Source organism: Dermacentor andersoni, chromosome 2 (assembly GCF_023375885.2).
Source record: "Dermacentor andersoni chromosome 2, qqDerAnde1_hic_scaffold, whole genome shotgun sequence".
In the NCBI taxonomy this organism is placed as follows: domain Eukaryota; kingdom Metazoa; phylum Arthropoda; class Arachnida; order Ixodida; family Ixodidae; genus Dermacentor; species Dermacentor andersoni.
In genome coordinates, this window is record NC_092815.1 from 101,115,892 (window position 1) to 101,136,890 (window position 20,999).

The 20,999-nt window shown below is 46.8% G+C and overlaps 1 protein-coding gene across 2 annotated transcripts in view; it reads right to left on the bottom strand.

Annotated features, from left to right (window-relative positions):
- LOC126541529 (solute carrier family 22 member 7-like) overlaps nucleotides 1-20,999 on the bottom strand; it is a 59,660-nt gene that overhangs the window by 999 nt on the left and 37,662 nt on the right. For both annotated transcript variants that reach the window (XM_050188327.3, XM_050188328.3), the window contains 3 exons: nucleotides 20,035-20,249; nucleotides 15,472-15,653; nucleotides 13,257-13,450 (listed from right to left, as the gene is read on the bottom strand). In XM_050188327.3, coding sequence (XP_050044284.2) covers nucleotides 13,257-13,450; nucleotides 15,472-15,653; nucleotides 20,035-20,249 — 591 coding nt within the window. The remainder of the gene's footprint in view (nucleotides 1-13,256; nucleotides 13,451-15,471; nucleotides 15,654-20,034; nucleotides 20,250-20,999) is intronic.

A 20,999-nucleotide genomic window follows, 5' to 3' on the forward strand; every position in this document is an offset into this window, starting at 1 on the left:
GTGACGGTGAGCATTTTTCACTGGGTTATCACTGATATCAAGTTGTCATTTGGCGCATGATTTAACTGTCGCGCTTTCGTGCTGTCATGTTTCTTCTTTACGCAGTTTCGCGACGCTCCAGTACACCAAGGCGGTGGCGACGATGACGTTAGTGCAAGCCATCGTGTGGTACACAAGGTCAGGCAAACGTTTTGGGGGGGGGGGGGGGGGGAGCTTGGTCCTTCAAATCCGCAAGTGTTCCTATAGGCTTTTGTGCCGGTACGTGTGCCACGAGCCTCTTGAAGGGCCCCTCACCAGGCCCCGCATGAAATATTTCTTATATTTGAAGTTGAAAATATCCTCGTCGGGGGGGGGGGCGTTCTACCTCAAGAATTTCTCGCAAAGTCTCGGTAATACCGGAGATGGTAGCAAGCGAAGTGTTGCGTCGCGATGGTACGGGTAAGGCCAGCTATACCCTAGCCGCAGCACAGGCTCTCTCGCACCACCCTGCGCCAGCACCCACAGGGAACAATCGTCACCTGCTTTCTTCTATGCATGGTATTCGAGAGCCTACGTCCCCGTTAAGCCCCAGTCCCCGCGCCTACTGGTGAGGGACCTATGTCAGCCAAGCGTAGGGCTGTTGAAAGTAAGCTCAAGAACACTGAAACACAGATGGAGGAAGTCAAACAAGCGCTGGCGTCTTTCAAAGACAACATGCAGCTGCTTATGGACAGTGTCTCACAGTTGACAATGAATGTAGGCCAAATACAGACGGCACTGAATGACCCTAAGGAGGGACTGAAGGCTTTCGGCGATAGAATCAAAACCCTGGAAATGATGACTATGTCAATGGACGTAAGGGAACAATGCGGGTCGTCATTCCTCAGAGCTACACTTACTCCCCAGGCGGGGGAGATGAATATGCAATATGGCTCACACTAAGAGGGAATTTCGAATATGGCAGTGGAATTGCGGGGGGTACAATAACAAACGTACCATCATCCAGCAATACCTTAGGTCACTTAAGTCTAAACCGGAAATTATCGCACTTCAAGAGACAGGATATAGATATGTCACACTCACTGGATACAGAGCCATAGAGTGTCAAACATTTGGTAGGGGCCTGTACGTGCTTGTAAATAAGCAGCTTACACACATTTCACATGACTGAGGCATCATAGACAAAAACCTAGAGTACCTCATGGTTGAGGTTGTAGTTCCAACTTCACACAAAAATCAAAGGAACAATAGCTTATTCGTGCTGAACGTCTACAGCAATCCGAAACACCCCAGAAACAACAGTTCAAGAGATTGTTCGAAAAGGCTACTAATGTAGCTGGAAGTAGACCTCTGATTATATTAGGAGACTTCAATGCAGCCCACGAGCTATGGGGATACACTACGACGAATGTCAAGGGCAGGAATCTGTGGAACCACGCGGATGAGCTAGACCTGGTCTTAATCACGGATAAGACACATCCCACAAGGATCGGCAATTCTGTCTGCAGAGACACCACACCTGACCTTACGTTCATTAAGAACGCAGAGCATGTTTCATGGACTAACACAAACATGAATTTTGGCAGCGATCATTACGTGATAGAAGTCAAACTGGAAGTTGAGAAAGGCCGAACTCGAGAATTCGAGGTAGTAGATTGGGACCTTTTTCGTAAGTTAAGAGCCCAAGGCGGGAAAGAAACCACCAAACTCAATCTCAGAGACTGGTGTGAGGGCATCAGAAGGGACATCAAAACAGCGTCCAAAAGGTTTGTTACAGACACTAATGTAGAGATAATGGACTCGAAACTTGCCCACTTAATAAAAGCCAAGGAAGCCATAACCCGAAGGTGGCGGGCCCAAAGGCTAAATCGTAGGCTGAGAAAAAGAATCGCAGAACTTAACAAACAAATCGAACAACACTGTAACACCCTCTGCCAGCAACAGTGGGACGAGTTTTGTGAGTCAATCGATGGGCAAATAAGGAACGGCAAGGCGTGGAAATTGATCAAGCATCTGCTGGATGAAGAAGGCACGAAAGCCAACCAGAGACACAGCCTTGTCCGAGCTATACACGTAGCCCTTAAGGATCAGCCCATCGAAACAGTTACCAAACAACTAGTTGACAAATACCTACCAGTTAGAAATGAGCAGGACCACCCTCTTCCATCAGAATACAGGGGAGCCGCTCAACCTGAGCTCGACCAACCCTTCACCACATCCGAAATCCGGAGGGTGTTAAGTGAACTAAATCGAAAGTCAGCCCCCGGTCCTGATGGAGTAACAAACAGATCACTTAGCAATCTCGATGAGCCGTCAATTGAATCGCTGAAAGACTTCATCAATGAAGCATGGATTTCAGGCGAGGTCCCAGACGAATGGAAAACTTCCCAAGTTATACTAATACCGAAACCGGGTAAACCTCCAAGCTTGGACAACTTAAGGCCAATATCTCTTACATCATGCGTGGGGAAGGTTGCTGAGCACGCAATCCTTAATAGGCTAAAAGACCACTTAGAGGAAAATAATATATACACTCACAACATGCTGGGTTTTAGGTCCGCACTTTACACGCAGGATGCCATGAAGCAAATTAAACACCACATACTCGACGGATATTCTAGAAATACGAAGGCCATACTCGGATTAGACTTGGAAAAAGCGTTCGACAGCATCAAGCATGAGTACATCCTCAAAACGATAGAAGACATTGGACTGGGATTGAGGATGTTTAAATACATCAAATCCTTTCTCGAAGCACGCACAGCGAAGATAAAGGTCGGCGACACATACTCCGAAGTGTTTCAGCTCGGAGATCGAGGGACCCCCCAAGGATCGGTGATCTCTCCCGCCCTTTTCAACCTGTGCATGATTGGTCTGTCCAGAAAGCTGCGCAACATTAAGGGCATTGACCATACCATATATGCTGATAATCTCACTGTATGGTGTGCTGGTGGCAGTGAAGGGCAGATACAGGACGCACTGACTGAAGCGATCAAGACGGTGGAGGAATACCTGAGACCTACTGGACTCAGGTGCTCCCCACATAAATCGGAGTTGCTACTTTTTAGACGGGAAAAAGGGGGCAGGCCTAAGGGCTGGAAACCTCTATCGGAAACCAATGTATACCTACATACAGAAAATGGTGTCAATATACCCAGAGTCAACGTGATCAGGGTACTAGGCTTTTTCATTGATGCCAATGGTGGAAACCATACGGAAGTCAAGAAAATCACCCTTAAAACGGATAACGCGTACAGGATGATCAGACGCCTGGCAGGAAGACACAAGGGCATGAAAGAAGATAACCTCATAAGGTTAATCAACTCTTTCGTACTCTGCCATATCTCATACGCCGCTGCCATGTACAACTGGACGCAGGTTCAACTCAAGAAGCTTGACGCAGCGATCAAGAAGGTTGTTAAAAGCGCATTGGGGCTCCCAATTCGAACCAGCACTGAAAAATTGCTCAAGTTAGGAATACACAACACAACCATGGAGATCGCGGAGGCCCAAGAAACATCACAAATAGCGAGGTTATCTACAACCAGCACGGGAAGATCAATCCTGGACAAGATCATGATCAACCCCATTACGGATCCAGCAAATTACACTAAAGTTCATCAAGATTTCGCAGACAACATAATTGTCGCACCGCTACCCAGGAATATGCACCCAAAACATAACATCAACAGGAGAGTTGCACGAGCCAGGGCGTTAATCAAGAAAATGGATAAAGGGGGCAGAGGAGCCTGCTTTGTGGATTCGGCTGCCTACAAGGATCGAACTAAGTTCGCGGCGGCGGTAGTGGATCATCAGGGCAAATGCACCAACTGCGCCACGGTCTACACTAGCAAACCTGAAGTCGCTGAACAAGTTGCCATTGCATTGGCACTAACAGACGATAGATTTACAGAAATATACAGTGACTCGAAAACAGCTATTAGAGCTTTCAATAGGGGAAAGATTGCCCCACAGGCTGCTAGAATAGTTAACCAAATGCAAGCAAATGTTACGCGTTACATTTATTGGTTCCCAGTACACCTTGGTTCACTTGAGGACATTCCTGTCAATCCAAATGAATCGGCCAACAGCGTCGCCCGCGACCTTACAGACCGGGCCGCTTTTACATATGGTTTTGATTCTGCTGGATTGGAGAACCTACAGAGAGATACACTCATTATATACAATGAAATTACAAAACATTACTACATAGAAAGGAGGGAGTTTCCACTTCCTCACTATAGGCTAAACAGAGCACAAGCAGTTACACTTAGGCAATTACAAACACAGTCTTATTATTCACCTGCACAAATAAAGGAATGGTATGACATTACAGACATGAATATTTTATGCAAAGCATGCGAAAAAGAGATATGCACGCTTGAACATCTGCTCTGGGAGTGTGGGTCGCTCGGCCCTGGCATTTCCCGGAATCGGTTTTTAGGAATGATCAGATCTTCAGATCATATCCCTCAAGTCCTGGCTGTCCAGTACGCCCGTGATAGGGCTAGGAGGCTTGACCTCCCGGTCCCGACATGGGACTAGCCAGGCAGGTGGCAACACCTTGTACAGGACCAGAATAAAGTTTTTTCCTCCTCCTCCTCCTCCTCCCCGTTAGGTCACTAGCACCGCGTCTTGTTCTTTTAATGCGAGCAGCTTTCTCTGGATCTTTCGTCCGTTTTCGTACTTGGAGGCGGTCGGTGGTCGAACTTGCGGTACAAAGGCGGCGAGGGGGAAAGCGCGTGCCCTCGAACATCCACGTTGAGAGGAGGGGCGCGGGAAAGGAGTGAGACCTGTCGAGCAACCGAATTGCGGGGTGTGGTGTGAGGAAGGGAGATAGGGGAATTTGGCTCTCGTTCGTTCGGGCTATTCGTTGACATTGACAATAACCGTCGATGGTTTGTGCACAATTCTTTCCCTTCGTACGTTGATGCGCGGCGTGTTTTCGTTGCAGTTTTCCGAGCTCAGCACTTACCGGGAATTCATGTGTTCCCGTTACTGCTGTCTATTGGACTCAAAGGCACCTACGGGATGCGTTTAGGTTGGCTAATGAATAACAAGGATGCCAGGAGGTGCCTCTCCGCATGGCAGTGACCATCTCAGCAGCAGAGATCTCGTTGTTTTCTGTCCGTTGATCACATATTGTTTGTTGATTGTTTATTAACTGCAGACAAATGGGAAGGCAGCCTGCATTATAACCGACTATCTCAATACGCAGTTAAGAAAGTGAGGATCTACTCCTTTTCCATATAACACTGACACGCATACGCAAAACACATAAAGAGGCTCCGCTTACAAAAAACGTAAATGCAAACAAGACAAAAGAATAACGCTAACCAGAAGAAACTAGCCGTATGCGACCTCGTTAAGAATTATAAGTTCACTCCTACTGTGCAATAAGAACACTATTGTACGCGCACACACGAATGCCATTGTTGAAGCAGTCCTGAAAGTGAACACTCAGTATAAGCATAAAGTTCGCCAGAATGTATTCTTCAATTAAAATGGTCAGCTTGCTGTGAACGAGAAAACCTCTTAGGGCTGTCAAAGCACATCGCTGTTCAGCTGGGTGTGACCATGGACCACATGCTTTCGTTACAGGATAATCACGTCTATCCAAGTGGCTCACTTTCGCACTCTAATCGACCCACTGCTGGTCGCATTCGCGGGAATATTTAAGTTTTCGGAGAGACACTGATACCAGTCATATATTTTACTTATCTTGTAGGTTGTGTTACAGTGTTTTGTTTACGTTACAGATCTGTCATCTGCAGTGAGTATCATTTGATTTCTCGTCATTTCCAATCGTAGTGGGATGCCAGGCGTGTGGTTAGGCAAAAGACACAGATACAGTAAAGAGCATCTCTCTCTCTCTCTCTCTCTATATATATATATATATATATATATATATATATATATATATCTCTACTGAGAAAGTGCTCCGGAGAAGCGTTTGAATTTCAGCGGTCTCAACCCACTACGACTCATCACACATTACACTCGCTCATGTGTTTTAATTTAACGGCTAGAAGCAGAACGCAGAAAAACAAAGCGGTACAACTTTATTATAACTGAACTACAGGATCGTCGTGAAGAGATTTAATGATTTCTAGAAAGAGTGGGCCCTCAGCCTCTTATTGGTTTGGACACAGTCATATAAAGCAGTACCACAAGTTGCGTGGCAATGTAAACGGCACTATATCGCCTGTTACAGCAGAGAACACCCGACCCTTTTATTAGTCATTTAAGTATGCGCATCGCCCCAATTGTCGTCTGGCCAAACGAAGGAGAAAATGAAGGCCTTGGTGGGCCGCTTTCCGATTTTTCGATTTCTTTTATGCGTGGCAAACGCACGGGCAAGAACTTTTACTGGTTAAAGTCATTTAGGTTAGGCCCAGTATATCTATTACACAAAGTGTGAAGAAACTGTTATTCGCAGCTGGGTGTCGCGTTTACCAAGTCATACTCGTTTATAAGTGGAGGGGGCGGTACTCTTAACCTGTGACACTTGCCGCTGTGATGAAAAAAAAAATAATCGCTCGTCTTCCGTGCATCTGCCTGCGTTATAGTACGGGGGGTAGAGCCTGTGTACTGCGTTAGAGACAGTGCACAGCCGGCCACTGTCAGAGCAAAATGCACTATAAGACAGTGGTCACGAAAGACGTACTTGCTAATAACAGCCAAAGCGTTTGTTCGCTACTTGTAGTCTACAGGACCACGAGACAGGCTTTGATGGTGATGTGTACCAGCCCATAATTTTGTGCGAAGATTTCTGTTTCGCAACTCATTTTTCTCTCTTCATATCTGATGAAACCTCTTTTTTGTCGTGTCGGGTAGCGGCGATGACTATAGAGTCCAACACTATTTTGTGTACGTGTAGTGGATCGTTTGGCGGAAATAAAGAAATTGAAAAAAAAATAATGAAATGAAAACAACCCTTTTTTCTAGTTAATCTCTCCGCTTTGTTTTGTTTTACTCTCCCGTTATGAATGTTAAGTTTCGTACCTTGCGCAGCTAATGGGACCGAAATGCACTTTCACGTAAATTCGGCCCAACCCTTCCTTCCAAGTTGCGCACGGCGGCTAAAACCAAGCGTAAACATATAGGTCCAGAACACCGTGGCCCAGAGTCAACGTCGCGCTAGAAAAACACACTTGTAAAGCCCAGAGACGAAAACCAAGAACGCAGCCATAAATCTCCGCAGGGGAGAGGATGCAGCCCAGTGAATGCAAGAAGCAGAATCCGTGAGACAGATGAGAAAAGATTTAGATGCAGCTGACAGCTTGACACACAAATGCACAAAAATAGCATGTCTCAGTGTATGCACATAGTTCAATTAGTTTTGCAGCATTAAGTAATAAAATAGGCACAGACAAAAGCCAATCAGCAGGGCATTATTATGCAAGGTACAAAAAGAAACCTACAAATTTAGTCACCTGTTAAACACCACTTCGGCAAAACAAAGTCTGTCGGACCGATCGATGCTGTCTCACACGGCGCGAAGTCATCCGCTACCTATCTATGGCGTATTAAATGGTAAAATATTCCTTCGCAGATGCATGTCATTCTGACAACTGACACATCAAAGGCAGCGAAGCTGTACGGGCGATTTCTCACACGCTTCGGGAGTACTATTAGCCCCGAAATCTCGTTGAGTGGCGCTCTCTCGCGTCTGACGTCAGCGGGGGGACTCCGCTGCAGCGACGTAAAGGCAACTTTACGCAGTCGGCTGATCTGTTCTGCTCGAGTTTTTGAAATGCGAGTCGATAGGTTAGCAGAACAGTGTATATGGACTGTTTCCGAACAATATTGCCTGCGAAATCGAGCGGAGTCGCAGTCATTTCCACACTTAGTGTGGATTGCTCATGGTGTCGTCTGCTAGGAATAAATAGGTGCGCGCGCCTGCACAGCGTTGGTTTCTCGTCATTGCTGTTCCGTTGTCGTGGTCCACTCATAATGACTTGTCGGCCATGTTTTGACGGTGAACTGCAGCATTTGCGCCTCAGCTGTCGGTTCTGAATTGTAATATTATCTTTGTCTTCGTCTAGTGCACGTGACGTGTTCGGTCGTCAACGCACGCGCTACTTTAGCGGCTGTGACATGAATGTAAAATTACATTAGATAATCCAGGAGTGGCAGATTTTTGGCTAGTTGGTTCGTTGCATCCAGTGAAATCATAGCGCTGGATTGACAGGAACATGAAAGACGACAGGACGCGCGCACGTCCTGTCGTCTTTCATATTCCTGTCAATACAGCGCTATGACTTCAATTGATGCATTAGGTAAGTGATGTACAAGCAGCTTTAAATGGTATGGCACGACGCAAAAAGCCCGTACTGATCAGAAAACACGAAGAAATAGTGAAAATATAAAATGTATGGCTGAGTATTGGATCTCAGATTTGCCTTACATATTGTGCATCTTTCGCTTACAACCGGAAGTTTCTAAGCATGCCGCAAAAAAAAAAAAAGTGATGTACGAGCGGAGGTTTCAGGGCCACAAAATTCACCAAACAGTTATGGGCGCAATAAATTTTTGGCGCAATAAACAAAGCTGGCTAGTCTCCTTTTCATAGGTGAAGGACAGCTGCTCTGTGCTTTTGTGCGTGAAGGTCGTGTGTAATTAGGCTGTCACCGACTTTATAGGGGCCTATTTCCTGACTGCGTTGCTGCGGCGTTTGAGCAAGGTCATGGATGGCTCTGGCATCCCACCTATAGCTTTCACTGCGCAGCCAGCCACAAGCGCGCTCGAACACAGTTCAGCGACGCTGAACACAGTTCAGCGACGCTGCGCTGCAGTACTAAGCCGGCTGCTTTTCCCGCCGCAGCCTTGAACTCCAAGCGGACCTCCAACGCAAACTCGGTAAATCGCGACGTGAAAAAGAGAAATTCCGCATTAGCGCTAAAAATGGAACTGCGCCAATTACTTGCTGTCTATTCGAGTGAGGTATACGCAAGGCAACTTTTATTTCGTAATTATTGAATACGTTTCAAAACACATTGGCACTCTCGCCAGAAGGGCGAAGCACTGACTGCGAGAGCAGGGTTTAGCCCTGCACTTGAATTCATCAGACCGTGTACTAACACGTTGATTCATCTAACGTGGATGCGACTTAGGCGGCTGCAGCTCAATTTCTGGCACCTTTGAAAGCTTTAACACGCCGTGTAGAACCGGTAATCGAATCGCACAGGTATCACTACGCTGCCCGTAAAGAATCATGCTAGTAAAATTGCATACCTTTATGGTTTGAGCACAGGTATTGTTTTGAACTTTTAACCTTTAGTAGTCTGAAAAGATTTAAGGTGAAATGTATGCGCTGTGAATGTTATGCTTCATGACATCCGTCTTTCGGTTGCCATTCTGAAAATTCTGAGGAATAACTTAGTCAAGAACGTAAGACCTGGTATGCGCAACGTTAGAGACTGAATAGTGTAGCAATATAAACCAGCATATACGGCATGGATGAGCCTATAGCACACACAAACCGGAGCATATACGGAGCCCCATGACGACGCCGACGACGAAAATTAGCTTGCAGTATCCACATAATTGCTATCGAATAAAACGCGGCACTTTGACTGTCATTTTTATCATTTGATACCTTTTACGCAGTAGCACGCCACCGAAAACGGCTGAACTGCCCTATAGCTTCGCTGTAGTATGCATGCCAGGCCAAGCAAAGCATTTTAAGAAAACAAAAAGTTCGGCAAGTGATACACTATTTTAACACAAAAACGCGAAATACTGCTACGCATTTGGCAATACATGGAGTTATACAATTAGGGTTAGACTTCTTTGTAAGACATATTGGTAATGCATTAAGTTATACAATCGGGGTTAGAGTTCTTCGCAAGACATAACGAGCCGCAATGGGAAGTACACGTGTGGCAATAAGGCACGCGCTTCTTCCGAAGAGGCATACTTGCGCGGCTGTCATCGCGAGCAGCAAGAGCGTACACGCTCCTCCATCGCTCGCCGCCAGCAACCGCCGCCGGCGCTCCAACTGTGACGTCAATGCGCAGAGCGCGCGCGTCGGCTTTTCTACGCAACAACGCCTGGCGCGACAGCAATTACTAAACTGAAAATTCGGCAGAAACTTAAGGCTACTTACGTTTGGAAATGCGAAAGCATTATACTGTTTGTAGGCCTCGAAAAGTCATCAACGCGCTCCCTTTATGCACTCATGACGTGGCACCACCTCTACCGCACCGTCACGTGTGCCGCCCATTGACGCACGCACTGGTCAGCGAGATGGCTGCGAGGCGACGTGCGCAATCAGGCACGCACTAGGCACACATCGGTGGAACGATGAAGGTGATATGAGGACTCCGGCAGGACAATGGGAAGACATTACTGAAGTCATCATCATCTTCATCATCATCATCATCATCATCATCATCATCAGCCTGGTTACGCCCACTGCAGGGCATAGGCCTCTCCCATACGTCTCCAACTACCCCGGTCATGTACTAATTGTGGCCATGTTGTCCCTGCAAACTTCTTAATCTCATCCGCCCACCTAACTGTCTGCCGCCCCCTGCTACGCTTCCCTTCTCTTGGAATCCAGTCCGTAACCCTTAATGACCATCGGTTATCTTCCCTCCTCATTACATGTCCTGCCCATGCCCATTTCTTTTTCTTGATGTCAACTAAGATGTCATTCTCTCGCGTTTGTTCCCTCACTCAATCTGCTCTTTTCTTATCCCTTAACGTTACACCCATCATTCTTCTTTCCACAGCTCATGATGAAGTCATGATAATGACAAAACGACCGCACGACGACGACGGCATAACTACAATGGCATCACAACTGCGTGGCGAGGATCGCGTGACGACGACCGTATGACAACGATTGCATAACAATGACTGTACGACGCTGACACAAATGGCGATGGCATGACAATGGTGTGACGACCAGTGTGTGTGAATAGCGCGACGACTGTATTAGGAAGCCTGTATAAGTACTATAGCGTGACGATGACGGCATGACGAAGTCAGATGACTAAGCTGGAGTGAGGACGATGCAACGACCACGATGGCACCACGACTTCATCATGACGACGAATGCAAGACAACGTATGACAACGATGGCTATACGACGACGGCATGGCGAGAGTCACGTCACTAATCTAGAATGACGACAATGGAACGACCCCGACGGGATCACTAATCCGAGCACATACCTAGTGGCCCAAGCTGATAGACAACTTAGGCGACTGAGCGACATCAATGGGAAGACTTCAATAATGTCTTCCCATTGTCATGCCGCAGTCCTGCTATCACCTTTATCGTTCCACCGATGTCGATGTAAGAGGCGTGAGAACGACAATACGACGAGTTTGATGACGAAGCTGGAATGAAAATGACGGCACGATCACGGCGGCATGACGACGACAGTATGACAAAGGATGCGTGACAGTGATTGTTTAGCGATAACATTACGGTGCAATGAGGAAGAGGAGATGACACCGATGGAACGATGAAAGCAGTATGACGACAGGTGCATGACGACAATGGGATACCGTTTCTGAAGTGATGATGGTAGTAAAACCACTGCGTGACGACGAGGACATGACGACAGTGGTACGACGCCGATGGCATAATGGTAGCCGGATGACGAAGCTTGAATGAAGACGATAGGACGGCAACAACGGCGTCCCGATCACGGTGTGTCACAGCGACAGTATGACGACGTGGCAGTGGCATCGATGACATTACAACGGTATGTGGGAAATTGGTTGAAGGTGAGTGTATTAAGACGATGGGAACATGACGATGACTGCATCACAAAGACTGTATGACGACGCTGGCATGACGACGACAGCATGACAAGAGTCTGATGATGAAGCTTGAACGGCGACGGTGAAACGACCATGATGGCATTTAAGATCAGGAGCGCATACAACGTGGCCCAAGGTGGTAGACTACTTGGGCCACTGAGTGGCTGTACAAGGCGTGACGATGACGGCATGAAGAGAGTCAGATCACGAGGCTGGAATGAGGATGATGAAACGACCACGATGGCATCACGAACACATACGTAGTGACCCAAGCTAATAGACAACTTGTGCCGCTGAGTCGGCGCAAGAAGCATTTCACCGATGGCGTGACGAGAGTCATATGATGAAGCCGTAGTGACGACGATGGAACAACCACAATGGCACCACGACCAAGTGCCTAGTGGCCCAAGGTGGCAGACAACCTAGGCTGCTGGATTGGCGGAAGCGGACGGACAGACAGACAGACAGACAGACAGACAGACAGACAGACAGACAGACAGACAGACAGACAGACAGACAGAGATAGATAGATAGATAGATAGATAGATAGATAGATAGATAGATAGATAGATAGATAGATAGATAGATAGATAGATAGATAGATAGATAGATAGATAGATAGATAGATAGATAGATAGATGTGCTCAAAACACCTAAACTGGGCAAAGAATGCTAATCGTATTAAAGGACGAGACGTTTGGGCCCCCGCACGTGAGTCTTGTTCCCGAATACCAAGACGCTCAAGCGATTGCAGAGAGAGAGGAAAGGCAGGGAGGTTAACCACATGCGAATTTCCGGTTTGCTACCCTGCACTGAGGTGCGGAAAATAGGGTTTGGAAAGAGGGCAAATATATCGAAACACTCATTCTGTTCAAACTTATATGTGTTCATTCACAACTTTATTGTCTTTAATTTCGCGGTAATATGTTGATTATTAGCTAAGGAAATGCTCTAAGTTCTATTTTCCTAATTTTGCGCAGAAACCCTTGCGCCGGTGGGCGAGTGTGACATCCCTGACTTTGAAATACTTATTTCGTAATTGGGATATTGTGGCTCCCTGAAAGTACTTGACACTTTCGAAATTCAATCTCTGGCTCTTTTAGAATACCATGAAGTCAATTTATACAAATAAACAATTAAGTCCGAGCAGACGCCGTCAAAATATGTGACGTCACGGCTGGTTGTTGCAGAGTCTTCAAGGTAGCGTGGCCCCTGCCGTGTTTCGTTGTTGCACCTTTTCTTGATTACAGCGCGTGTTCTCGAAATAAGGGCGATATGTTTCTTTTTTTTTTCTTTTGTATCGGAACGGCGTCATTTACGGAGCATGCTGAAATAACTTTTATCTCTAGTGTCCCTTTAAGTAGGCCTCAACACGTGGCGCATGCGGCCAGCATCAACAGACGGGAGATAGCCGTCACTGCTATCAATAGTTCTTGTAGCTCTAGCATTGTCACCGAGTGTATATTGTGAGCATGGGGGTGCACCACGAGCACTTACCGATTCTTCCTCGCACGCTTGGCCACCGATACGGGGCAGAAGCAGAGCGTCTGGTCCTTTCCAAAGTTCTCGCCGTCTTCTATGCTCTGCGGTAGCGCCTGCTCCAGGGTTTCCGGGAGGAAGAACACCACCACAGTGGCAGCCAAAGACAGCGCTCCCATCACCAGCACGGGCGTGTACGTGTCGCGCTCCACCTGCAGCAGCAGCAGCAGCAACAACAACAGCAGTGCATGGCGCTCTCACAGTGATGTGTCTGCTACACTTTGTAATCGTGGAAAATGATCTCATTCTTGTGCGCCTGTAATCAAAGGTACATACAAAACAAACGTCGTTCGCGGAATACGGAAAATGAAATTGATGAACGGTGAGCGAACGAAATAAGCTTCAACCAGCAGCCAAAATTTCTGCGATACGTTGCCCTGGCAACGACGAGTTTCCCTCGGGCTAAGGCTTCCCTTGTTCGCCCACTGCTAATAAAATTACAGGTAACACGTGTGGCACGTAGCTTCACTGCCTATGCGTCAGAAATGCATCGGACTGGCAGAGTTCAGGACTTAGGAGGAGAAGGAGGCGGTGGTAGTAAGGGCATCGAGTTTTGCACCGAACCAAAGCTTATGCTGCCACTGAGGAAGGCGCTTAAAAAGTTGCATCTCTGGTCATCCAAGTTTTAGTCTACAAGGAAACTGGTCTACAAGGAAACTTTTTTTGTTTCATTCTCTTTGTCATTCATGTGGGAACCTTCGTGTCCAAAGACGGTCGCACGCGTGGCAAGCGTCGCGTCGGGCGCAGGCGCCCACAGGTTTAGGGAAAGGGGAGAAACCGTCCTTTCGCAGGCGGCGCACGGGAATGATGATGATGATGATGATGATGATGATGATGATGATGATGATGATTTATTGGCATCCCCTTTGAAACGGGGTGTTGGCAAGTAGTCACCTAGTCTGCTTGATTCAATCAGGTATGCTGTACATATTTTTCCTTCCTGCATTTTTGATACATCTCCTTAATCTTTTTTTTTTCTTGTTCCTCAAAACCTCTATCTACCTTGCACCGCTATTTATGCCTCTAACGGATCTGGTCGTATCAATCTCTTCCCTGCTTTTTTTCCCACCAATACTCTAAACGTCGCTTGCTTATCTGGACTGCTGACCGGTTGATGCTTCCGTACACTTTAATTACAAGTGCTTCTGGAAGGTGTACATTGCCTCCGGGTCTCACTGGGTGAATCCCTTCGCATCCACTTAGGACGTCCTGTGTAGTATCCGTATTTTTCGCTGCAGCATACACATGCCTCGCCCATACACGCGAATCGCAAGCGCTATCAGCGCCAACGGCCGTCTCACCCGAGATCCCTCCGGCATTGCCCGAGGCTGTTTGGTCAGCAGCAAGCTGTGAATGTGGAAGCCTCCGTCGCCACTCCAGTTTTTGCGCGGGTGATTAGCTAACCGCATTTCTGCCATGGCAGTCGCCACGGCCGCTCATACCCCAGCTGGAAAGTCGGAAGCCCTTCTTCACCTATAACGTATTATTCTCTTCGAAGGAACCCTCAGTGATGTAAACTATCGTATAAAATCTTTTACGAGTGTGCACGTGGTTGTCGTCCATTGTTTCCTCGAATTTTACTGTGCAGCGGTTGATGGGCAGGCGCGCGCCAGCTGCGGTGCGCAGTGTGCCGAAGCGTAACGTCATTGGCAACCTCTCATTACATTTTGGGGCCCCCTTCGGAAGGCATTTATTACGATTGCAACCAACACTATGAGCAGGCCAGCTAGCCATAGTTCACATCACTGAGGGTGCCCTCGATGAGAATAACACTCCAGCTAAGGAAGGGTTTCCGAATTACCAGCTGAGGTAGAGGCGTCCGTGGCGACTGCCACCGCAGAAATGTGGTTGACTAACCACGTGCTGGAAAACGGTAGTGGCGGCGGAGCCCTCCGCACCCGCTGGCGACCAAAAGGGTTCAGGCGGTCTCGACGAGAACTCACCTGAGTCGCCCGGTGGCGCTGACAGCGCTTGCGCGCCCGCGCGCCACCCGCGTTAAGGAAGTTTTTTCCTCCTCTGCCCAAACGTGCTTGGCGCGCCCACCCAGAGTTTGCCGTGTGGGTGACCGTCTGGGGACAGGGATTGCCACAACCGTGGCCGGTGATACTTTTTTTTTCTTTTCGAGATAGAAAGGGCGTGCGTTCGTGCAATAGTACATTATGTGCTTGCTCACCAGCGAGGCCACTTGAATTCCCGTGAGTCCACCGACGTCTCCGATGAGCTTTTGAAGAAGCACCGCCCTGCCCCGTATAACAGTGGGGAATGCCTCTGGCGCCAGCTGGTTGGTGATGTTGTAGGCGCCAGCCATCGCCATGATGGCGGCCACGGCTAGGACCAGCGTCCATGTGCTGGACTCTGGTAGGGAGCGTGAGCAGTGATTAAAAGATCCCACGCGCCGCGGCCGTGTTTCGATGGGGGCGAAATGCAAGAACACTCGTGTACTTAGATTTAATGCACGGTAGAAACAACCAGCTGACCAAATGCCCCACCTGCCGCAACGAGCCCACACGGGCCCCATGTGTCGCAGCTGCGGTAACGTATATTCAGTCGCATTGCAGGCTTTGTATACCGAAATGGAATAAATAATGGATAATTATTTTCCAGATTACATTAGTTCGTCAGAAATGACATATCTTGGGATTCTTTTTAATCAGCAACGGCATTTAAAATGATATCTAAAGTACCGATTATTTGCTAACATGCCTAAACATGCCCTTATCATAGATATTCTGTACCAACGACGTCACAGATATCTACGTAAAATTTCGACTTATTTTATGGCAGCATGCAGAAAAATCCTGAGAACCGCGTTATTTTCAGATTCGAAGAAAGCAAATCTGGACTTTATACAATACGGCGCCATTTTTTTTACTTCCATATCATCGCGGACATATGTCATGGTAACTAGAATCAATGCTATTCAGCCACAGCATATAACTAAATACATTTAGAGCCGTAGCGACAACACTTTTCCTTTGGGAGCCAACCAAAATGCAGATTAGGCAATATCTGCAAAAAGCGCTTGTGACTAAGCGGACGCTCGTTGATATTTTTTTCTTTGCAACCAATTGTTTTTTCACTAAGCAAAGATTGATTTCGTTGTCATTGGCACTCATGCAGCAAAATATTGTAATCATAATTAAAAAATGGTAAGCGCGCGCACCCTTAATGATAAGTTCAGTACGGCAGAAAACATGTGCTTAAATGTGTTTTAACAAAGCCGCAGTTTCGCCCGCAATGCGAAGCATCGATTGCGATTTCAAATTACTCCACAGCCATAATAAGGAAGGATAGCAGATTTATCGGCCGTATAAACTTGTAAATACTCGCTCACTAACTAAATTAACAAGCATGGTGTCAGCGCGCACATGCACACATGCACACTCGATGACCGCTGGCACTCGCTGTCAAAACGCTGGCGTGGCGGCAGCGACAGAAGCGACCTTCGTGCTATCTACCGCTTCAGCGCACAAGCGCCTGGAACACAGCACACGCAAAGCTACGAGCCGTCGGAGAGTGCGAGGAGAGTGCGAACAGAAAAGTGCAGGAAGCCACTTTGAAGCGACGCTCACGGCCGCGCATCCGCGGCAGCGGAGGCACCGGCGAGCCGGGGGAAAGAAGAAAAAGAACCAGAAAGCTCACCTTCGCGCATAGCGTTCGCCACCAAGCGCTTCGCGGTGAAGATTACGGTTACATAAGGGGCAGTTGCCGGGAAGCGGCAAGTGTGGCATACGAAGCAGGGGGTGACGCAACTACACCTTCGTATCTTAAAGAAGAACCCGCCTTGCAAGTGATTTGTGTTGTGGCAGTTCTATGTGAAGGCCACGTCTAGTGAGGACCCCTGAAGAGCAGCGAGCATACGAAACACGGCTAAAGAGAGTTTAAACGCGATTCTTTTGCCTTGTCTGTGCTTTGTCCGTGCACGAAGTAACGGCGCAGGCCGTTGAAACATCTTATACAGGTGTGACACGTACACTCCTGATCGCGATCGGGGCTGATCCAGATCGGATTTCTCGATCGCCATCAACAATAGTCGATGCTACACGGTCCAACGATCCGGATCGAGTTATTATCGTCGACTGATCGTCAGAAACTCTCAGAACTGCATAACCTATCAGCTACAAATTCAGATTTGCAAAATATGGTTAAATTTGGACAACAGTCTTACAGCTTATTATTGCTGGTAAAAGAGTTTTAAACATTTTTTGTTGAGCTGGCTTCACTTGCTTTTTTGAGCGTTTTCAGAATACTGAGCTAGAGAGCGCAAACATCAGCCTGCGATCGCGATTAGGGGGCTTATCGCGATTCTCGAATCGCGATCGCCCACATCCGGATCCCGCAGGACCGCGATTGCAAATGATCGTGTAGCGGCACCCGATAGGGATCAAGCTCGATCCGGATCGGCGCCGATCGCGATCACAAGTCTGCGTGTGACACCGGTATTAGGCTATTCATTAGGTAAAGTGCATGTGAATGTCGCCATGTGAATAATATCATGCTATGTCGCAATGGGTAATTGTTTTACTTGCCGTTAACAGCGGTCTAACCAGCCTCACAGCGCGGATTGGAGACTTTTTTTTTCTTTTTCGGAGGGGATCGTGTTACGGACGGACACATTTTCTTGTTGGGTCACTTAAGAATGCTTATGTATTAACTGAATTTTTCAACACAAGTCTACTAGAACAATATCTATCCGTGGCTCATATTTTAAAAAAGTTTTAAATAAAGTCCCCGGCTGCGAGGTCCTTCTCAGTCGTCGTCGCCGCAAATGGGAAGCGGCTGTGAAAAGTTCGTAGCCGGAAGACCAGATCGTCTAGGAAGCCGCAGAAGGCGCCCGAGTCCAAGGACTTCGAGCCGCCACCTGAGGCCACCGCAACGAAAACTGACAGACCATTCGCCTTAATAGGGCTTATTGTCTTCAACATATGACGATACAAACTTTAGCCACGATGAAGGCACTGAAGTGCATACACGAAAAAAGCCATTAAATTTGGTGCACGAATAGAGTAGTCTTTCGTTTCAGCGACAGCATTAGCACAAGGTGCTTCTATTACTTTTCCAAAACAACTTATCTTAATTACAAATGTTTCCTTGAAATATTAACTAGTTAGACTACTTCTCTTTAAAAGCACTGAATCTTATTTTAAACTCTTGGATATAGCGAACGAAAGTTGGTTTAATACTTAATTAACGATAAAGAATTTGTGACACTGGTTTTTCAAGAAGTAGAGCGTTCGGCAGCTGGCAACTTGGGCAGTTTCTCACTGGTGTACTAGAATAAGGTTGAGTGGGACGAGCGACCGGGGTGTCGCATGCTTTGTTGTGAGCAAGGAAGTTGGCAGTGAGGCGCCCGACGACGAAAAATACTGTGGCGGCGGTGCGATCGAAGTACAGCGGGCCGCATCATGGTCATGGTCGTTGGAAACTGCTGGCGATACTGATCGGCGTGCTCATTCGTACTATTTCGCGCGCTGGTATATTTGCGATCGAGCCGCTCAAATGGCGTTCCTTGCTTCATATTATGGGTATTCATGTCTTAAGAATAAATGCATTCCTTTTCCTTTTCCTTTTTGTGTGTGTGTGTGTGTGTGCCGCACGGTGATTGCACGTTCATTGCGGGCGCAGTGTCGACTTTCATCCTAGCCTGGGAGAACAAACATTTTGCTTCTTCAAGCAGCATGCGTACGTCGTGTGCATTTTTGCGCATCCGCGTATAGTTTGCCATCAGTAGGTCTTGCGAAACGCAGACGCAAACCATGTAATCTGTAAACATGTAATTCGGAGTAATTGGTGCGGGACTTTTATTGCTGTCGGACCTCGGGCGTCGAAAACAGCTTTATTTACCCATTCTATACAATATATACCGCTATACACACAGTGTACTAGCGGTACAGAGCCTGAGTTTCAACCCGTACACCGTGTTTGCCGCTAACAGCCTCCTCCGAAAGAGCGACCTATGCGCAAATAGCAGCAAAGATGCAAGAACCTCTACGTTTCTTTTTTTTGTTTTTTTTTTCGGTATACGCGCAGATTTCACGTCACTACCATGCGGAAAGGTATGGTGGTGCCGTGTTTGTCACTGCAAACACGCTTATTCAATTGGAGAGTTTTCACTTTTTCAATTGATTCATTTACAGCATCTCATAATTTTTCTATTATACGGGGTGTTTTATTTTAACCGTAGCAGAATTTCTTTTAATCACCTCTGGCATATAACACAGATCTGCTCATTAGTCTGTAGTCGGCTCAGTGAGCTGGATTATTCGAAGAGGCCGACATTACTTACACGGGAATCGAAATACATTATTCACTAATTAACAAAATTTCAATTATCAATTTTGTTATAATTACTTTAGCACAAATATTCCAATGCACGAATTGATGCCAGTGATGTCACAAGGCACATCCACATTGAACAAATTTTTAAGTTAGCAGCAATTTTTAGATAAGCACTGTCAAAATTGTGGTAAAAATGCACTGCTGTTCCACTTGTTTAACAAAACATCTTATTGAACATTGAAGCTCAAAAATTACTGGAACACCAGTGCATTTCGTCGCAAATTTTTTGCAACGTTACTGTTGATGAGTGGCGCATGGTCTGGCTGAACAAACAGAGGAATCAGAAAAAAGCACATGCAGTGCATAGGGTCATTTAGAAAGTCCCGTATAACTGTGGAAACCCGCGGAAAGGAGGAAAGCAAAACGCAGAGGGCGCAGACAATCGAACTGTCATTACCTGGACGCAGTAGGCCTAGGAGGAAACAGGCGACAGCGGAGAGGAACAGGAAGCCGGTGTTGGACCATCGACGACCCACCGAATCCATGAGGACGAGACAGAGGACATTCACGGGCAGCTCGAAAGCGATGGCAATGGCGTAGGTCGAGTATATGTTCAGGTCGAGTCTGCCGAGCTGCAGCGTGATCACATTGTAGCACAGCGTAATGACGAACCTGTGCATACAAAATCATGGCGCGCGTTCGTCTTTGAGGGAGGCAGAAACAATCATACTAAATGTCAAGCTAATGATTCAGTCTAGAAGGGCGAAGTTGTGATTGAAAACAGAAACTGCCAGATTTAACAGTAAACTAACATAGCCTTTCAAGATTCTGAGTCACGTACTGTGTTCTGAGAGTCACCCAGCCACACATCACCAGGTGATTCATTTGTTTTTCTCATAATATATAATGCGTCTTTGGAATTACATGATGGTTTTTGGAACATGTAATTTCCTGCCGTTCTTTTGCACCGGTATTATGGCTAAATTATAACTAAGCTTGTGTCCTGTGGAAGCTTTTTCACAATTGTACAACCTGTTAGAATCGTTATTTCCTTACTGATTGTTCCCGTCTTCCTTGTATAATGCCTCGTTAATGTCATTTAGATTTAATAACCTACAATTATGAAGTATGAGCATGTGATATTCTTTACCCGACAGCAATGAGCTTAAGTGTTAGTGCGATTAGGAAATGCCGGGAGAAGGGGGGAGGGGGAAGTTATTCTCTTCAACGCACGGTGATAAACAAAGCTCGTGTTCCTGATTACTGTCAGTAAATAATAAATTGTGGGGAAAGATGAGGAGCAGGCTTGCTTGCTTGATTATTAGTGTCGTGATTTGTAACACATTAAATATCAAAACATCTCGTTTTGCTTAGAGGGCACACAGAGTTTTTCGTTCAATACATTAGTCCAGCCGAAATTTT